At 47.2% G+C, this 15,230-nt stretch overlaps 2 protein-coding genes across 3 annotated transcripts in view; both read left to right on the forward strand.

Annotated features, from left to right (window-relative positions):
• The window catches only part of wdr33 (WD repeat domain 33), a 106,653-nt gene extending 101,120 nt beyond the window's left edge, over positions 1–5,533 (forward strand). Inside the window, exons 19-21 of the mRNA XM_060834982.1 lie at positions 2,895–3,064; positions 3,686–3,847; positions 4,993–5,533. Of these exons, the coding sequence (XP_060690965.1) occupies positions 2,895–3,064; positions 3,686–3,847; positions 4,993–5,216 (556 nt within the window). The 3' untranslated portion in view covers positions 5,217–5,533. The remainder of the gene's footprint in view (positions 1–2,894; positions 3,065–3,685; positions 3,848–4,992) is intronic.
• A 6,610-nt stretch (positions 5,534–12,143) lies between these two features.
• The window catches only part of LOC132821962 (LIM and senescent cell antigen-like-containing domain protein 2), a 120,798-nt gene continuing 117,711 nt past the window's right edge, over positions 12,144–15,230 (forward strand). Inside the window, exon 1 of one of the 2 annotated variants that reach the window (XM_060834986.1) lies at positions 12,144–12,298. In XM_060834986.1, coding sequence (XP_060690969.1) covers positions 12,288–12,298 — 11 coding nt within the window. In that variant the 5' untranslated portion in view covers positions 12,144–12,287. Of the gene's footprint in view, positions 12,299–13,064; positions 13,088–15,230 lie in introns of those variants that run through there. The other variant, XM_060834987.1, reaches the window with a different exon arrangement.

Genomic DNA, 15,230 nt, shown 5'->3' on the forward strand with positions numbered 1-15,230 from the left:
CATAGCTTGCACACCTTTGGACTGTGGAAGGAAACCAGAACATCCGGCAGAAACCCACGTAGACATAAGGAAAACATGCATCCTCCACACAGACAGTAAAGGCTGAGCTGAGTACAAGATTATGGGAAATGGAAGGTGGGAGATTGACCAGGAGAGTACTGGAACAGTCAAGTCTAGAGGTAACCAAGGTGTGGGTGAAGGTTAGAAACATTGGAACAGTTTTAACACACCTAGTCGCTCTCGTATACTCGGCCATTCATTCAGATCTTGGTTGATCTGTGATCTAACTCCATATACCTGCTTTCACCCAATATCCCTTGATATCTTCAGTTAGCAAGCATCTGTCAATCTCAGACTTAGCCTACCCTCTCTTTAAACCAGTACATCCATCATAAGGTGTGGTATGCAGAACTGCTCTCTGTACAAAAGCTTTGTACAGCTGTAATGTCATTTCTAAACTCCCTGTTCACATTTCCATGGCATATTGACTAATGCTGCAAATACAGTGATATGATCTTTGTGTAGCTGGTGTCCAGCACTAATGTGCACAGTACTGCTCTTGCCATTTGCGAGATTGTGCTATTGCCTTTGTTCAGTAGATGTCCTATGAGAGTGATTGCATTTACAATTATGCAAAGGTACCTTCACCTCTTCTGCTCTGTTATGGGAGTTTGTACTGCATGACCGCTGTCTGGAAGGGGTTGTTGAGAGAACAGCAATGACTTTAATTTCCTGTTCTGTGTCTCAGTATAGAGAACAAATGTGTGCAAATGTGTCGTTAGTGTTGTTAGCAGTCTTCCATATAATGCTCACTAGCCAGCTATCCTTGCCAGGTACTTGTTAACAAAAGTAAGCAGAAGCTAGCCTTTTAAGTTCATTTTCATATGAGTGTTAAATTGTTTACACATGCTGACCAAAAGACATAGGAGGCCATTCAGCCCATTGAGCCTGCTTCACCACTCAGTGAGCTCATGGCTGATCTGACAATTCTCAACTCCATTTTCCTTCTTTCCTCATAACCCTAGCTCTCCTTACTGATTAAAAATCTGTCTTTCTCAGCATTGAATATGTTTAACAATCCAGCCTCTATAGCCTTCTGTGGTAAAGAATTCCACAGATTTCCTATCCTCTGAGAAGATGTATTCCTGTTCATCACTTTTACAAGGACAACCTTGTCTTACGCCCTCTGCTCCTCGAGTCTCCCTCAAGGGAAAACAACCTTTCTGTCTTTACTCCCCCCCCAAACCCCCTGTCAAGCCCACGAAGAATCTTGTATGTTTCAGTAAGGTCACCTCCTTCTAATTTCAAACAAGTGCAGTCCCAATCTATTCAGCCTCTCATAAGATAGACCCTTCATACCTGGAATTGACCTGGTTGAAATAAAACGCTTTTCCTGTATCTTTTTAACCTTGACTTCATACAAATGAATGGACTTACACCCAAATGGAGGAACTGCAACAAAGACATGTAAATGGGTTGAACCCTTGGCTTGTCAGCAGGTTTAAAATTAATTAGCTTGTCTGTTTCTTATGTATGTGAACCTACATACCGCCTTCCTTATTAGCTGGACAATTAATTTATTGACTAATCTCAAAGGATTTGCCAGGACATAAGGTCACTCATCTCATTGCATTCTGGATTCATTCTTTAAGCTTGTTTTTGAGATTAGTGGGGGGCACAGTGGTTAGCACTGCTGCCTCACAGCGCCTGAGACCTGGGTTCAATTCCCGACTCAGGCGACTGACTGTGTGGAGTTTGCACGTTCTCCCCGTGTCTGCGTGGGTTTCCTCCGGGTGCTCCGGTTTCCTCCCACAGTCCAAAGATGTGCGGGTCAGGTGAATTGGCCATGCTAAGTTGTCCGTAGTGTTAGGTAAGGGGCAAATTAGGGGTATGGGTGGGTTGCGCTTCGGTGGGTCGGTGTGGACTTGTTGGGCCGAAGGGCCTGTTTCCACACTGTAAGTAATCTAATCTAATCCCCTGAATGATCCACAGTACCAATCAGTAAGGAGACCAGCCAATGCTCAGCCATGAAACAGCGACCTAAAACGCTTGTCTTGTGTGCAGAATATGACCTATTCAAACTTATACTTCTGTGTCAACTTCTTTTATTTCTGGTCTATTATTCCAGATTACCTTCAGGCTGTTGTGCAAGCTTTGATTAATGGTCTCCGAAGGACAATCTTAAACTGCACCTTGGTAAATTTTATCTCAGAGAATCATGGGTATAGGTATTCAACCCGGCATTGCACTTTGGAGAGGATTGCTTTATTAATAGACTATCGCACTAGTTATGACCAAATTAAGGGTATTACCAATCAAAGCAATTGGTTTGGAGAGTGCAGCAACTTTGTTGGCCAATGTAGGCAAAAGTGAGGACTGCAGGTGCTGGAAGTCAGAGTCTAGATTAGAGTGGTGCTGGAAAAGCACAGCAGGTCAGGCAGCATCCGAGGAGCAGGAGAATCGATGTTTCGGGCAAAAGCCCTTTCATCAGGACTGAAGGCAGGGAGCCCATTTACCTCTCAGCCCTGGAGACTCCCTGCCTTCAGTCCTGATGAAAGGGCTTTTGCCCGAAACGTCGATTCTCCTGCTCCTTGGATGCTGCCTGACCTGCTGTGCTTTTCTAGCACCACTTGTTGGTCAATATACCTGGTGAGCCACAATACTTCAGCTGAAGAGTGACATGAGGAGGAACTCATCCCGCCCTTTTCAGCGACGGGTTGTCATGCTGGGAGAGTAGGATTGGTGCTAATTTGAAATGTTGACGCTTAGAGCTTGTCCGTGCAGAACGTTGGAACTCGCTGTCCCCGTTCTTGGTGGGAGCTGGAAAGTTACAGTCGGTCAGGTCTCTGAGACAGCTAGAGATGTGGGTGAACCGCCAAATCTTCTCTGTGCAGGTTCCGGCCCATTCGAGGGGGATCCCGTCACGACGGTCGCGGTCCACGAGGCAGAGAGGCCTTCATAAACATGGATGAGTTCATGGGCGATGAGGAGTTTGAGCAAGTGGAGGAGAACGCAAGGGGCCGTGACCCTGGAGGAAGAGGACGGGGCCATGGAGCAATGCGAGGTATAGCTGAGCACGGGTCACATCTGCTCACGTCAGCAGTCTGTCGGCTCTGTGTTGAGCTGTCGTAGAAATAATAAAAGTGTGGCCAATTTTAAAAAAAGCATGGCAAACGCACAAAGTCCTAACTGCCACACATGAACCCTATTGTATTTCACGCTGTTGGGGGTTTAGGACTACTCCTGATGTGAGTAAAATAAGTTGGATTACAGATCTAATTGCTGACAAATTTACAGAGCAAGCTTTCAAAACATTGACTCATTGATTATTCTTTTCGGCTGCCCACTCCCCACTGACCCTATTTGCTACAAGTATACTGGGACACAAGAACAAGAGTCCCCATTCTCTGTGATTCTTTTAGTTCATACATTTTATCGCTCAAGGCCCCACCTCATTTTAAACCCCCCCCCCACCTTAATCTATAGCTATCAGTTTGAAAGCTCCAACCTCTAGTTTTAAGGTTTTATCCTCTTATTCTAGACTTGCCCGACCAGAGGAAATTGTTTCTTTCTATCTTCTCTTTAATTGTCTTTTCTAACCTCATGAGTGCCGCAAGAGAGGGAGGTACAGGACGCCCCGGATTGATTCTGCTGCTGATGCTTTGTTTCATTTTTGATGTTCCAGGTGGGCGGGGGGGCCTCCTTCCTCTACCTGGCCACGAAGAATTCCCTCGCTTCGAGGGAGGCCGGAAATCGGAGAAAAGGCCGCTGTCTCCAGGAGGTCACCGTGACGGCTGGGGAGGGCGAGGAGATCGAGGGGAAATCCACGATGCCAACAGAGAACCAGGTTTGTTCTGGAGGACCCTTCACCTTCCACAATTAAACATTGTCCCTTGGAAAGTTAAACAGAGCCCCTGTGGTAGGCTCAAGAGGGTCAGTTATGTGTGCACCTTCCACATTCTGTGTGCCTAAGCCACAGTGTACACAGATATATAGATATACACGTCCATGTGACTGTGTTTGAAAGCTGTTTCTCGTTCCGTGGGGCTATAATTTTCACTGAGTTTACAACAAGTAACCGGGTTGTGGCATTTTAAGCTGCCTTGAACTAAAACATGTTGATTGTTATTGCCAAATTTTTTTAGATTTGTTTCACGGTTATCTAACATTTGAGAGGTCCCTACTCAGAATATAACTTGTGATTTAATGTAAAGGGCCTGTACTATGAAGCTTCAGTTCATTTTGTTGTCCTTCACATGGCCAGGTTTGGCTGGATGTGACAGTGTGCCAGTGATTCTCACCAGAACCGCTCACTTCCTGGCTGCCAACAGGGAGCAACCCCCGTCATTCCATAACGTAGACGCTGTGTCCCTTCCACCCTGCAGGAGACTGTGAAATGACGAGGCAGGAAGTCCTGATCAAAGGGATTAGGATGGACCTGGTCCCCTGGTTGAGGCTAGAGAGTTTCGGTCTGGGTGGGTGTCCATCCAAGACTGCACCCGCAGTGTTGGGGCGCCTGAACAATGAAAGCAGCGCCCTCTGCCCTTCTAGGGTTTACAACAGAAGGGAGTGCTGTGGAAACCAAGCTCTTGCTAATTTGTTCTATCCAGTAATGGAGTAGTCCAGTAGCAGCGAGGGATTGTGAGCCTCCCTGTTACCGCACAAAGGTGTACAGAGTAGCACAGCCAAGGTTGTCATCGGGGTGCTGAGGCAGGCAAAGTGGAAGATTTGGTCTTCACTAACGATGTGAGAAAGTCACTGGTGTCTGAACAAAGTACCGGAGCTTTTCCTCTTCAAGGGGTTATTTGTTCACTCATGTTTCACTTGAATTGGAACGTCTCAGAATTCGCTGACGCAGGCGGGTTCCGTGCACTGCTGCCAGTACCAGGTTAGCACCACACTGTCGCTGTTGGCTTTGCGAAAGGGCTTGTTACAAAATGCTAAGCACAGGATGCCATTTAACGGATGTCCTTGCGATGGATTGTTTTACAGGGCGGAGTGGGCCAGCCTCATCGCCCCGCATGCCCAAGTCTGGCCGTAGCAATTCGCACGAGGGAGACCGACACGATGGTTTTCACCGAGACGACGGATTCAGTGGCCCTGCAGGACCCCCTCCTCGGGGTGGAGCTAGGGGTGGGCCCAACTGGGGAAGGAGCGGCAAGGCCTCAGGTCCTGGGCCACGCCGAGGCTCCTCCAGAGGCAGCAGAGGGAGATGAGTGAAGCAGCAGCAGCAGAGAATTGATATGACTGAAGACCCCCAATGACCCAAACAGTCTCTCAAGTGGAACTTGTGCGTGCGGCCAGTGTGCAGATCTGGCCTCGGAAGAAGCAGCGGTCGTTCCTTTTTCATTTTTGTACAGTTGGCAGCAGTGTTTGTTGTTAAACTCCAGCAGTTTTAGTGTTGTGGGCTCTGGAGCTTTCCCACACACAGAGAATATGTGTCAGAACAGAGTGGCTCTGACTCCATGTACAGTTTGTCTCTAGTGTCATTTTGTATGACTACACAATATAATTTGTGCAAAGTTTAACAAAAGACGATATGGAAACTGGCCTGTATTTATTTATTTTGCTCCACCTTTCACCCACCCCAGGCACCACCATCACACATTGCTTGACTGTCTTGTGAGGTCCCTGTCTGAACCACAGATTCAGATCAAGACGCTGTTTGAACATAGTAGTGCCAAGCTCGTGTGGTCAATGGGTTTTGATGATGACTCCAAGGGGATAAATATGTTAAAAGACAGAAAGCAAGTACAGACAGGCAGCTTGGAAACACTGCATGAATGACCAGAGTTTCTATGGTGTTGGTTGAGGGTCAAATGTTGACGAGAACTTTGGAATGGCAACCTCCAGGAAGTGCCATGGCTGTGGTCACACTCACCTCAACAGGCAAAAGAGCCTTGGTTTAGTGTCATCGAACAGATTTGTGACAAAACAGAACTCCCTCTGTATTGAATTGTCAGCTTAGGTTATGTGCTCATATCCTTGGAGTACTAACATCTGAGCCATGTTACCACACACACTGGGATATTGCAAAGTTTATTCAAAATATGTCACAGGCAAAAGTAAAGGCATCTCACATCCAGGTAGGGGCAGCAAAATCACAAGTGCAGCGAGAGATGGGTGCCAGTAATACAAAAATGCAGATGTGGGATAGTGCTAGTATACAACAACAAAAGCAGAAACTGCACTTTTGATGAAGAGTGACCAGACTCAAAACATGAATCTGCTTTCTACCCACAAATGCTGCCAGACCTGCTGAGTTTCACAAGCAAGTTCTGTCATTGCTTCAGATCTCCACCGTTTGCAGTTCTTTGTTCTATTTTGGTACTGCAATATATAGCAGCTTGCAATACATTGTTGCTGGCAATGCAATGGTAGCAGAAAGACATTATTTGACCTGCATATAATTCATTGATGATGCAAAGGCAGCTGCAGTTTTTGTTATTACAAAAAAAATGTATGGGTTTTGTAGAAACATTGCAAATTAGGTGTGAGCTGAACTTTACAAATACAAGCAGTATGAACAGTACAGGTATTGACTGGTAGTGCAAGGAGAGTTTTAGAAAGTGCATAGAAAGTGGTCACGTTAGTGTCAGCTTGTTAATTATATGGAATGGTAGTGGTTTCTGAGCCAGTAACTAGTCACTAAAATTGTCCTTTCAATCTACCTTGACATAGGTCGCACTGGATATCATGGACTGCTTTGTGTGAGCTTGATTATTTTCCACCAGTTTACTTGAAGCTTTCAGAGCACTGCTCCTTCGTCAGTCTTTACCTAACAAAGGAGCAATGCTTCGAAAGCTTACAGTTTCAAATAAATCTGTTGGACTATAACCTGGTGTCATGCATCTTCTGACTTTGTCCACCCCAATTCAAGACCAGCATCTCCACATCATTGCATGAACCTATCCAGTGTAAATTACACTTGTTGCTTCCTTAATTTGGCAAGTCATTCTTTACTCTCAGGAATCCTGAATTTTATTGACACAGGGGACACAAGGGAAGATCTTTTCCATAATAAAGTAAAGCTGATGCCTGTGCAAGTCATTCTACTTTGGCAAACCTCTCTCAGAATAGCACTAAGTCAACCCGCCTTTCCCCTCCGTTGCTTCTCTTCCAACTTGCTAATCCTTTCCAATCTACATGTTTTCTCATCTAAAGCAAGTTATAAACAAGTACCTTTTAACTTTAAGGTAAAACCTTCAGTGATTTCATGGGAGCAAAAGCAATAATTACAAAAGTTACAGGTTTACCTCCAATATTCTTATTGGTGCAGTGGTGCCAGTCATTCCCCTGCATGCTCTGACAGTCTTGTGTTTAAGGATGTGTCTACATTATCTGATACCTGACCAACAGGCATTTAGTACACCTTTTATTGGTCAGAATATTGAGTATAGGGGTTGGGAGGTCACATTGCAACTGTACGGGAGGTTGGTTAGGCCACTGTTGGAATATTGCATGCGATTCTGGTCTCCTTCCTATCGGAAAGATGTTGTGAAGCTTGAAAGGGTTCAGAAAAGATTCACAAGGATGTTGCCAGGGTTGGAGGATTTGAGCTACAAGGAGAGGCAGAACAGGCTTGGGGCTGTTTCCCCTGGAGCATCGAAGGCTGAGGGGTGACCTTATAGAGGTTTATAAAATCATAAGGGGCTTGGATATGATAAACAGACAAAGTGGGGGAGTCCAGAACTAGAGGGCATAGGTTTAGGGTGAGAGGGGAAAGATATAAAAGGGGCCTAAGGAGGAACCTTTTCACGCAGAGGGCGGTATGGAATGAGCTGCCAGAGGAAGTGGTGAAGGCTGGTACAATTGCAACATTTAAAAGCCATCTGGACAGGTATATGAATAGGAAGGGTTTAGAGGGATATGGGCCAAGTGCTGGCAGGTGGGACTAGGTGGGTTGGGATATCTGGTTGGCATGGACGGGTTGGATCGAAGGATCTGTTTCCATGCTGTACGTCTCTATGACAGCGTAATTAATGGTGTAATGATAGTATCCTTTTGCAACTTGATTTCATCTGACTCTGAAGTCTTATGAGGGGCCAACTGAGAAAACACTTTGGAAGATAAAGCCAGAAATGAATTGCTAAGCTGCTTTATTTTGTAGTCAGTGAACATAAAGTGATTGGACTCAACATCTTCAATAGGCACAGCATTTTTGAACATAATATAAAAATAGAGTGAGTACACTTCACTTCCCCACGTCACTGGGTCAGTTAGCTTGATTGAAGCTAAACCCTAACTAATCTGCACTGTCTCTGGGCCTGGCCAAAAATGACTGACAATTTGTGTGGCTCTCACTCATTTTATTACCTTGTGTATCACTTCCAAAAGGTGGGGCCTGGTAAACACCTGGATCTGGAGACACGGAAACGGAGTCAGTCGGGGCTGTGCATTCGGTTCGGCTCAGACAAACTGGCTTATTTTCATCAAAGCCAAACTGACCAGCGTTTCCAGCCCTCCTGCTTATGTGCGAATCCCCACTTTGCATGAAATAAGCCAAAAGTTAAAGCAAGCTCTTTTGTCAGCTCCTTTCTGTGGATAAAAATGACCCAGAAGTCCCAATCAGACGGTTAAGAAGAGCCAGTGAAATGTTTGGACCTGTTGAAGGAGACAGGCTGAGGTAGAATTCCTGTGCTCAAACTGCAATCAAAATCCTACCTCAAAAGGTTGCATTGAGTTACACTTTGATAACTGAAACTGACAAAATACTATCAAGATGCGTCAATTCCTCTCCATCTTCGAAATTACACTTTAGAGTATTGGATCTGATGGCTGTGCTACAGTTTTAAGAGGTAGAAATGCTAATTACTGACTGTCTTAACAACTTGAAGCAGAGTGCCCCAATTGAATCTGACACTTGGGTTCTGAGATTCTTTGTAACTGGATTCATGGATCTATGGTATCAGACTTCCTTAGAGATTTACCATAATACCTGCTGTCATGTCTCCAAGGCAAGTATTGACATTGGAGGGCTCCTTCAATGAAGTAATTTTCAATGCCTTTTCTTGTACAGCTGCCAAGAAAGTAAATTGACCAGTCACTTTTGGATAAACAGCTAAACTATTTTTTTAGAGTAAAAGGAATGATCTTAAGATATTCTTAGACAAGCGCATCAATAGCTTCACATATGCCATAAGAAATCATAAATCCAAGTCCAGCATCATTAACCTCAGCAATGGGAAGATCTGCCAATAGCATTCAACCTTGCCAACTGACAGCATTTTTGAAGTTTATGACTCATGGTATAAACCATGGAAAATATTAAACCTTTTTTAACTTCCTGCACCAGTTATTTATCCATCTTCTCCTCCTTTGTTGCTGTCGGCTCTGAGTTAGGAACACTGAAAGCTGCAGCTTGCATGATGCCTGTGTCATTCTGAATCTGTCACACACTCAGTGTGGCTTATGAGGTCATTGGTGTGCAGGTCACTTGGGAGAGATGCTTACAGCTGACAGCTGGTTCTGTGAGCCACTTATTTGAGTAGATTTTCTACCTCCAAGCCTCCTTCAATTGCTAGTTTGTAGTGCTTGCTAGTATTAAATAGCAAAGAGTTAACCACTAATGGATCATCAGCAGAAGAGGCATGAATGTGACGAACAAGTTACATTAAAATAGTATGGAAGTGCCGGTGTTGGGCTGGGGTGGGCAAAGTTTAAAATCACACAACACCAGGTTATAGTATTTGAAACGGCAAGCTTTTGGAGCCTGCACTCCTTCCTCGCACAGCTACTGAGAGAGAATACATCAGTCACAGAATTTGTAAGTAAAAGATCAAAGGGTCCTCCAACTTATGCAAAGATAGTCAACAAACCCAGATGACTATCAAATGACAGTCAGTGTAGCATTTTATAAATTCCTACTTTGGAAATAAAACCAGTCTGGTTCCGGGATAAGGTACAAACAGACTTGAAACAGGGCCTCACACGCATTGTCTGACCCGAGTTGTCACCTTGATTCTGATAAAACCTGAAGTTACCTTGGGGCAGTGACTTGAAAGAAATTCTGGGATTTACATATTAATCAATTGGAATTATTATGCACCTCCATTCTAACTGACTAAAGACTTAACAGCCATCTCGGTTTGTTCAATGCATTCACATAAGTTATATGACCCTCTGATCTTTTACCTACAAATTCTGTGTCCGATGTCTTCTCTCTCACCAGCTGCCCGAGGAAGGAGCAGGGGCTCCGAAAGTTTGCAATTTCAAGTAAACTTGTTGGACTATAACCTGGTATTGTGATTTTTGACATTAAATTAACAATAGATAAGAGACTTTACTATCACCTCAAGAGATGGTGACTATGTTTGTGCTGCATGATTGTGGAACTGAGAAACCACAAACTAAAACAACTGACTAATTCCTCCCAAAGACAGTCATTCATCTTTCAGTGAGGCCAGCTATCCCCTGTTAAGGAACTGCTCTGTACAAGTTCCATAAGGGATAGAACAAAAATCTTTCAGATTCAGTTCAACTGGCACAAGTGCAGGAAATTCCCAGCTTCTCTCGTCTCTCATCATGGAATTTCTTCTGGCTGCATTTTGGAGTACCATCTTACTTGTGGGGGAGTTTGATTTTCACAGCAATTGAACGACGTTGATGTGAAGGAATTCGTTCATTTCTTTCTGCCTGGCCGGGAACATAAGGAAAACAATCAGAAAAACTGGTGTGAGCAACTAGTTAAATTAGTGCTGAGATTTTTTTTTATAAGACTAAGCTTTGCTCCCTATGTTTGCTCCTTCTTGATTTTCAGATTTAACCAATTCAATATCTGTTCATTTAACAGTTTGGGCATTTTAGCTGATGGAGAATTATGTATTGCACATATCTGTGACTGTTTGGAGATCTGGCCTGGAGGAAGAGCACCTCATCTTCCGCCTAGGAACCCTCCAACCACAAGGGATGAATACAGATTTCTCCAGCTTTCTCATTTCCCCTCCCCCCACCTTATCTCAGTCCCGACCTTCCTAACCTGCAATCTTCTTCCTGACCTCTCCGACCCCACCCCCTCTCCGGCCTATCACCCTCACCTTTGACCTCCTTCCACCTATTGCATTCCCAACGCCCCTCCCCCAAGACCCTCCTCCCTACCTTTTATCTTAGCCTGCTTCGCACTTTCCTCATTCCTGAAGAAGGGCTCATGCCCGAAACGTCGATTCTTCTGCTCCTTGGATGCTGCCTGACCTGCTGCACTTTTCCAGCAACAATATTTTCAGCTCTGATCCAGCATCTGCAGTCCTCACTTTCTCCCAGGACAGACCAGTATAGCCCAGCACAGACCAGTACAGCCCAACTCAGCACAGTCCAGCTCAGCCCAGGACAGATCAGTACAGCCCAGCTCAGCTCAGCACAGACCAGTGCAGCCCAGCACAGCCTAGCTTAGCACAGGATGGTACAACCCAGCTGAGGCCAGGCAAAAGTGAGGACTGCAGATGCTGGAGATCAGAGTCAAGATTAGAGCGGTGCTGGAAAAGCACAGCAGGTCAGGCAGCATCCGAGGAGCAGGAAAATCGACGTTTCAGGGAAAAGTCCTTCGTCAGGAAGGTTCTGGTGAAGGGAATTCCTGATGAAGGGCTTTTGCCCGAAACATCGGCTCTTTTCCAGCACCACTCTAGTCTTCACAGCCCAGCCCAGACAGCTCAGCACAGCCCGGTACAGTCCAGCACAGCACAGATCAGCACAGCTAAGTCCAGTACAGCTCAGCCCAGACCAGTACAGTTCAGACCAGTATAGCTTAGTCCAGTCCAGCTCAGCCCAGCCCTGACCTCCTGTGACGGTGTGCATCCCCCCAGGCACCCCTGTGTGAGAGCTGAAGGGGGTTTGGATGGTGGGGGCAGGCTGGTGTGTGACTGCACCGCGGGGGTCACTGAGCCCAGTGAAGGGGGAGGGGGAGGGGGTGGTGCAGCTCCCCCTGTCCGGGGTTTGAATTGCTCCCTGGTCAATCCCCGGGATTTAACCCCGGACTGGGTGAGCTGACATTACCCCAAGTGCTGCAGAGAGCAGGCACGGTTCACACCGTCCCCCCCTCCCCAGCTGCTGGAGCTCTGCTGGGACACCGCTTTGGCAGGGATTCACTCCCAGCAGAGCCTGGCTCAGGGGAAAGCTGCGGTGTTTATCCCAGCCCCGTGTCTGGGGAGGGAGGGAGGGCGGACTGTCTGCCAAGCAGCGCCGTTCCGCTCCGATCCCTCCTTTTTTGGGCTGGAAACACTTGCTTCAGACTCGGCTGCAACTCCGTGAGCTGCCCAGGGACCGGGAGAGCGGGGAACCGGCAACCCAGCAGCATGACCGGGAGGTGAGGGAACTGGTACCCAGTCCCCGGGCAAGGCGTGTGGGCATCGGGGGGGGAGCCCCCAGGGAGAGAGGGGGGAGAGCCCCAAGAGGGGGAGAGAGGGAGCCCCCAGGGAGAGATGGAGAGGGCCCCCAGGGAGAGAGAGAGAGGGGGAGAGAACCCCCGGGGGGAGGGGAGAGTCCCAGGGAGAGGGGGGGGAAGAGGGAGCCCCCAGGGAGAAGGGGGGAAGAGTCCCCAGGGAGAGAGGGGGGGGGGGAAAGAGTCCCGGGGAGAGAGAGGGAGGGAGAGTCCCCAGGGAGAGAGAGGGGGAAGAGAGCCCAAGGGGGAGGGGAGAGAGCCCCAGGGAGAGGGAGAGAGCCCCAAGGGGAGGGGAGAGAGTCCCAGGGAGAGAGCCCCGGGAGATGGAGCGGGAGAGAGTCCCGGGGAGAGAGCCCCGGGGAGGGAGGGGAGAAAGGGGGGGAGAGAGTCCCGGGGAGACAGATGGGGAGAGAACCCCGGGGAGAGAGAGGGAGCCCAAGGGGAAGGGTTGGGGAGAGAACCCCGGGGGACAAGAGAGAGCCGGGGGAGGGATTGGAGAGAGCCCAAGGTGAATGGGGGTGAGCCCCAAGGAGATGCTCCAGAGGGTTTGGGGGAGAGGCCCTGGAGGATACAGCCCCAGGGGGAAGAGGGTGGGGTAGAGACTGGGTGGTCACTGAGAGGGTGTGGCCTGGGAGAGGGTTAAGCCACAGGAAGGTGGGTGAGGCTCTGGAGAAGGGAATGTGGCAGGGATTGAGAATGTCACTAACACATTGGGTATGCCAATGTTACTGTAATGGACTGTGGATGTGTCCGTGATTGAGTAACAGACTGTGAGTGTGTAAATGAGTGTGACTGACTGTGAATGTGTCAACGTTTGTCTGATGGATTGGAGTGATAGTGTTTGTTTGATGGATTGTTGGTGTGTGTTAGTGCGGTGGACTATGGGTATGTCAACATTAGGAGAAAGTGAGGACTGCAGATGCTGGAGTATCAGAGTTGAGAGTGTGTTGCTGGAAAAGCACAGTGGGTCAGGCAGCAGCAAGGAGCAGGAGAGTCAACGGTTCGGGCATGAGCCCTTCTTCAGGAAAGCCCTTCGTTAGTCTCATGGACGGTGGGTGTGTCAGTGTTAGTGTCATGGACGGTGAGTGTGTCAGTGTTAGTGTGATGGACTATGGTTGTGTTAGTGTCAGTGTGATGGACTGTGGGTGTGTCAGTGTTAGTGTTATGGGCAGTGGGTGTGTCAGTGTTAGTGTGATAGACTGAGTGTGTCAGTGTCAGTGTCGTGGACGGTGGGAGTGTCAGTGTGATGGACAGAGTGTGTCAGTGTTAATGTTATGGGCAGTGGGTCTGTCAGTGTCAGTGTGATGTACTGAGTGTGTCAGTGTTAGTGTTATGGGCAGTGGGTGTGTCAGTGTCAGTGTGATAGACTGAGTGCGTCACTGTTAGTGTTATGGAGAGTGGGTATGTCAGTGTAAATGTGATAGACTGAGAGTGTCAGTGTGCTAGCGTGATAGAATGAGTGTGTCAGTGTACTAGTGTGATAGAATGAGTGTGTCAGTGTTAGTGTAATGGAGAGTGGGTGTGTCAGTGCCAGTGTGATAGACTGAGTGTGTAACTGTTAGTGTTATGGATAGTGTGTGTGTCAGTGTAAATGTGATAGACTGAGAGTGTCAGTGTGAGGACTGAGTGTGTTAGTGTTATGGACACAGGGTGTGTCAGTGCTAGTGTGATAGACTGAGTGTGTCAGTGTCAGTGTTATGGACAGTGGGTGTGTCAGTGTCAGTGTGATTGAGTATGTCACAGTGTTATGGAGAGTGGGTGTGTCAGTGTAAATGTGATAGACTGAGTGTCAGTGTCAGTGTGAGGACTGAGTGTGTTAGTGTTATGGACAGAGGGTGTGTCAGTGCTAGTGTGATTGAGTGTGTCAGTGTGATACACTGAGTGTGTCAGTGTTAGTGTTATGGACAATGGGTGTGTCAGTGTCAGTGTGATAGACTGAGTGTGGTAGTGTGAGGACTGAGTGTGTTAGTGTTATGGACAGAAGATGTGTCAGTGCTAGTGTGATAGACTGAGTGTGTCAGTGTCAGTGTTATGGACAGTGGGTGTGTCAGTGTCGGTGTGATACACTGCGTGTGTTAGTGTCATAGACTGAGTCTGTCAGTGTTTGTGTTATGGACATTGGTTGTGTCAGTGTCAGTGTTTGTGTTATGGACAGTGGGTGTGTCAGTGTGACGGACTGAGTGTGTCAGTGTTAATGTTATGGGCAGTGGGTGTGTCAGTGTGCTAGTGTGATAGAATGAGTGTGTCAGTGTTAGTGTTATGAAGAGTGGGTGTGTCAGTGCCAGTGTGATAGACTGAGTGTGTAACTGTTAGTGTTATGGATAGTGTGTGTGTCAGTATAAATGTGATAGACTGAGAGTGTCAGTGTCAGTGTGAGGACTGAGTGTGTTAGTGTTATGGACACAGGGTGTGTCAGTGTTAGTGTGATAGACTGAGTGTGTCAGTGTCAGTGTGATAGACTGAGTGTGTCAGTGTCAGTGTTATGGAGAGTGGGTGTGTCAGTGTAAATGAGATAGACTGGGTGTCAGTGTGAGGACTGAGTGTGTTAGTGTTATGGACAGAGGGTGTGTCAGTGCTAGTGTGATTGAGTGTGTCAGTGTGATACACTGAGTGTGTCAGTGTTAGTGTTATGGACAGAGGGTGTGTCAGTGTTAGTGTGATAGACTGAGTGTGTAGGTGTTAGTGTTATGGACAATGGGTGTGTCAGTGTCAGTGTGATAGACTGAGTGTGTCAGTGTTAGTGTTATGGACAGTGGGTGTGTCAGTGTGACGGACTGAGTGTGTCAGTGTTAATGTTATGGGCAGTGGGTGTGTCAGTGTGCTAGTGTGATAGAATGAGTGTGTCAGTGTTAGTGTT

Source organism: Hemiscyllium ocellatum, chromosome 13 (genome assembly GCF_020745735.1).
Source record: "Hemiscyllium ocellatum isolate sHemOce1 chromosome 13, sHemOce1.pat.X.cur, whole genome shotgun sequence".
NCBI lineage: Eukaryota > Metazoa > Chordata > Chondrichthyes > Orectolobiformes > Hemiscylliidae > Hemiscyllium > Hemiscyllium ocellatum.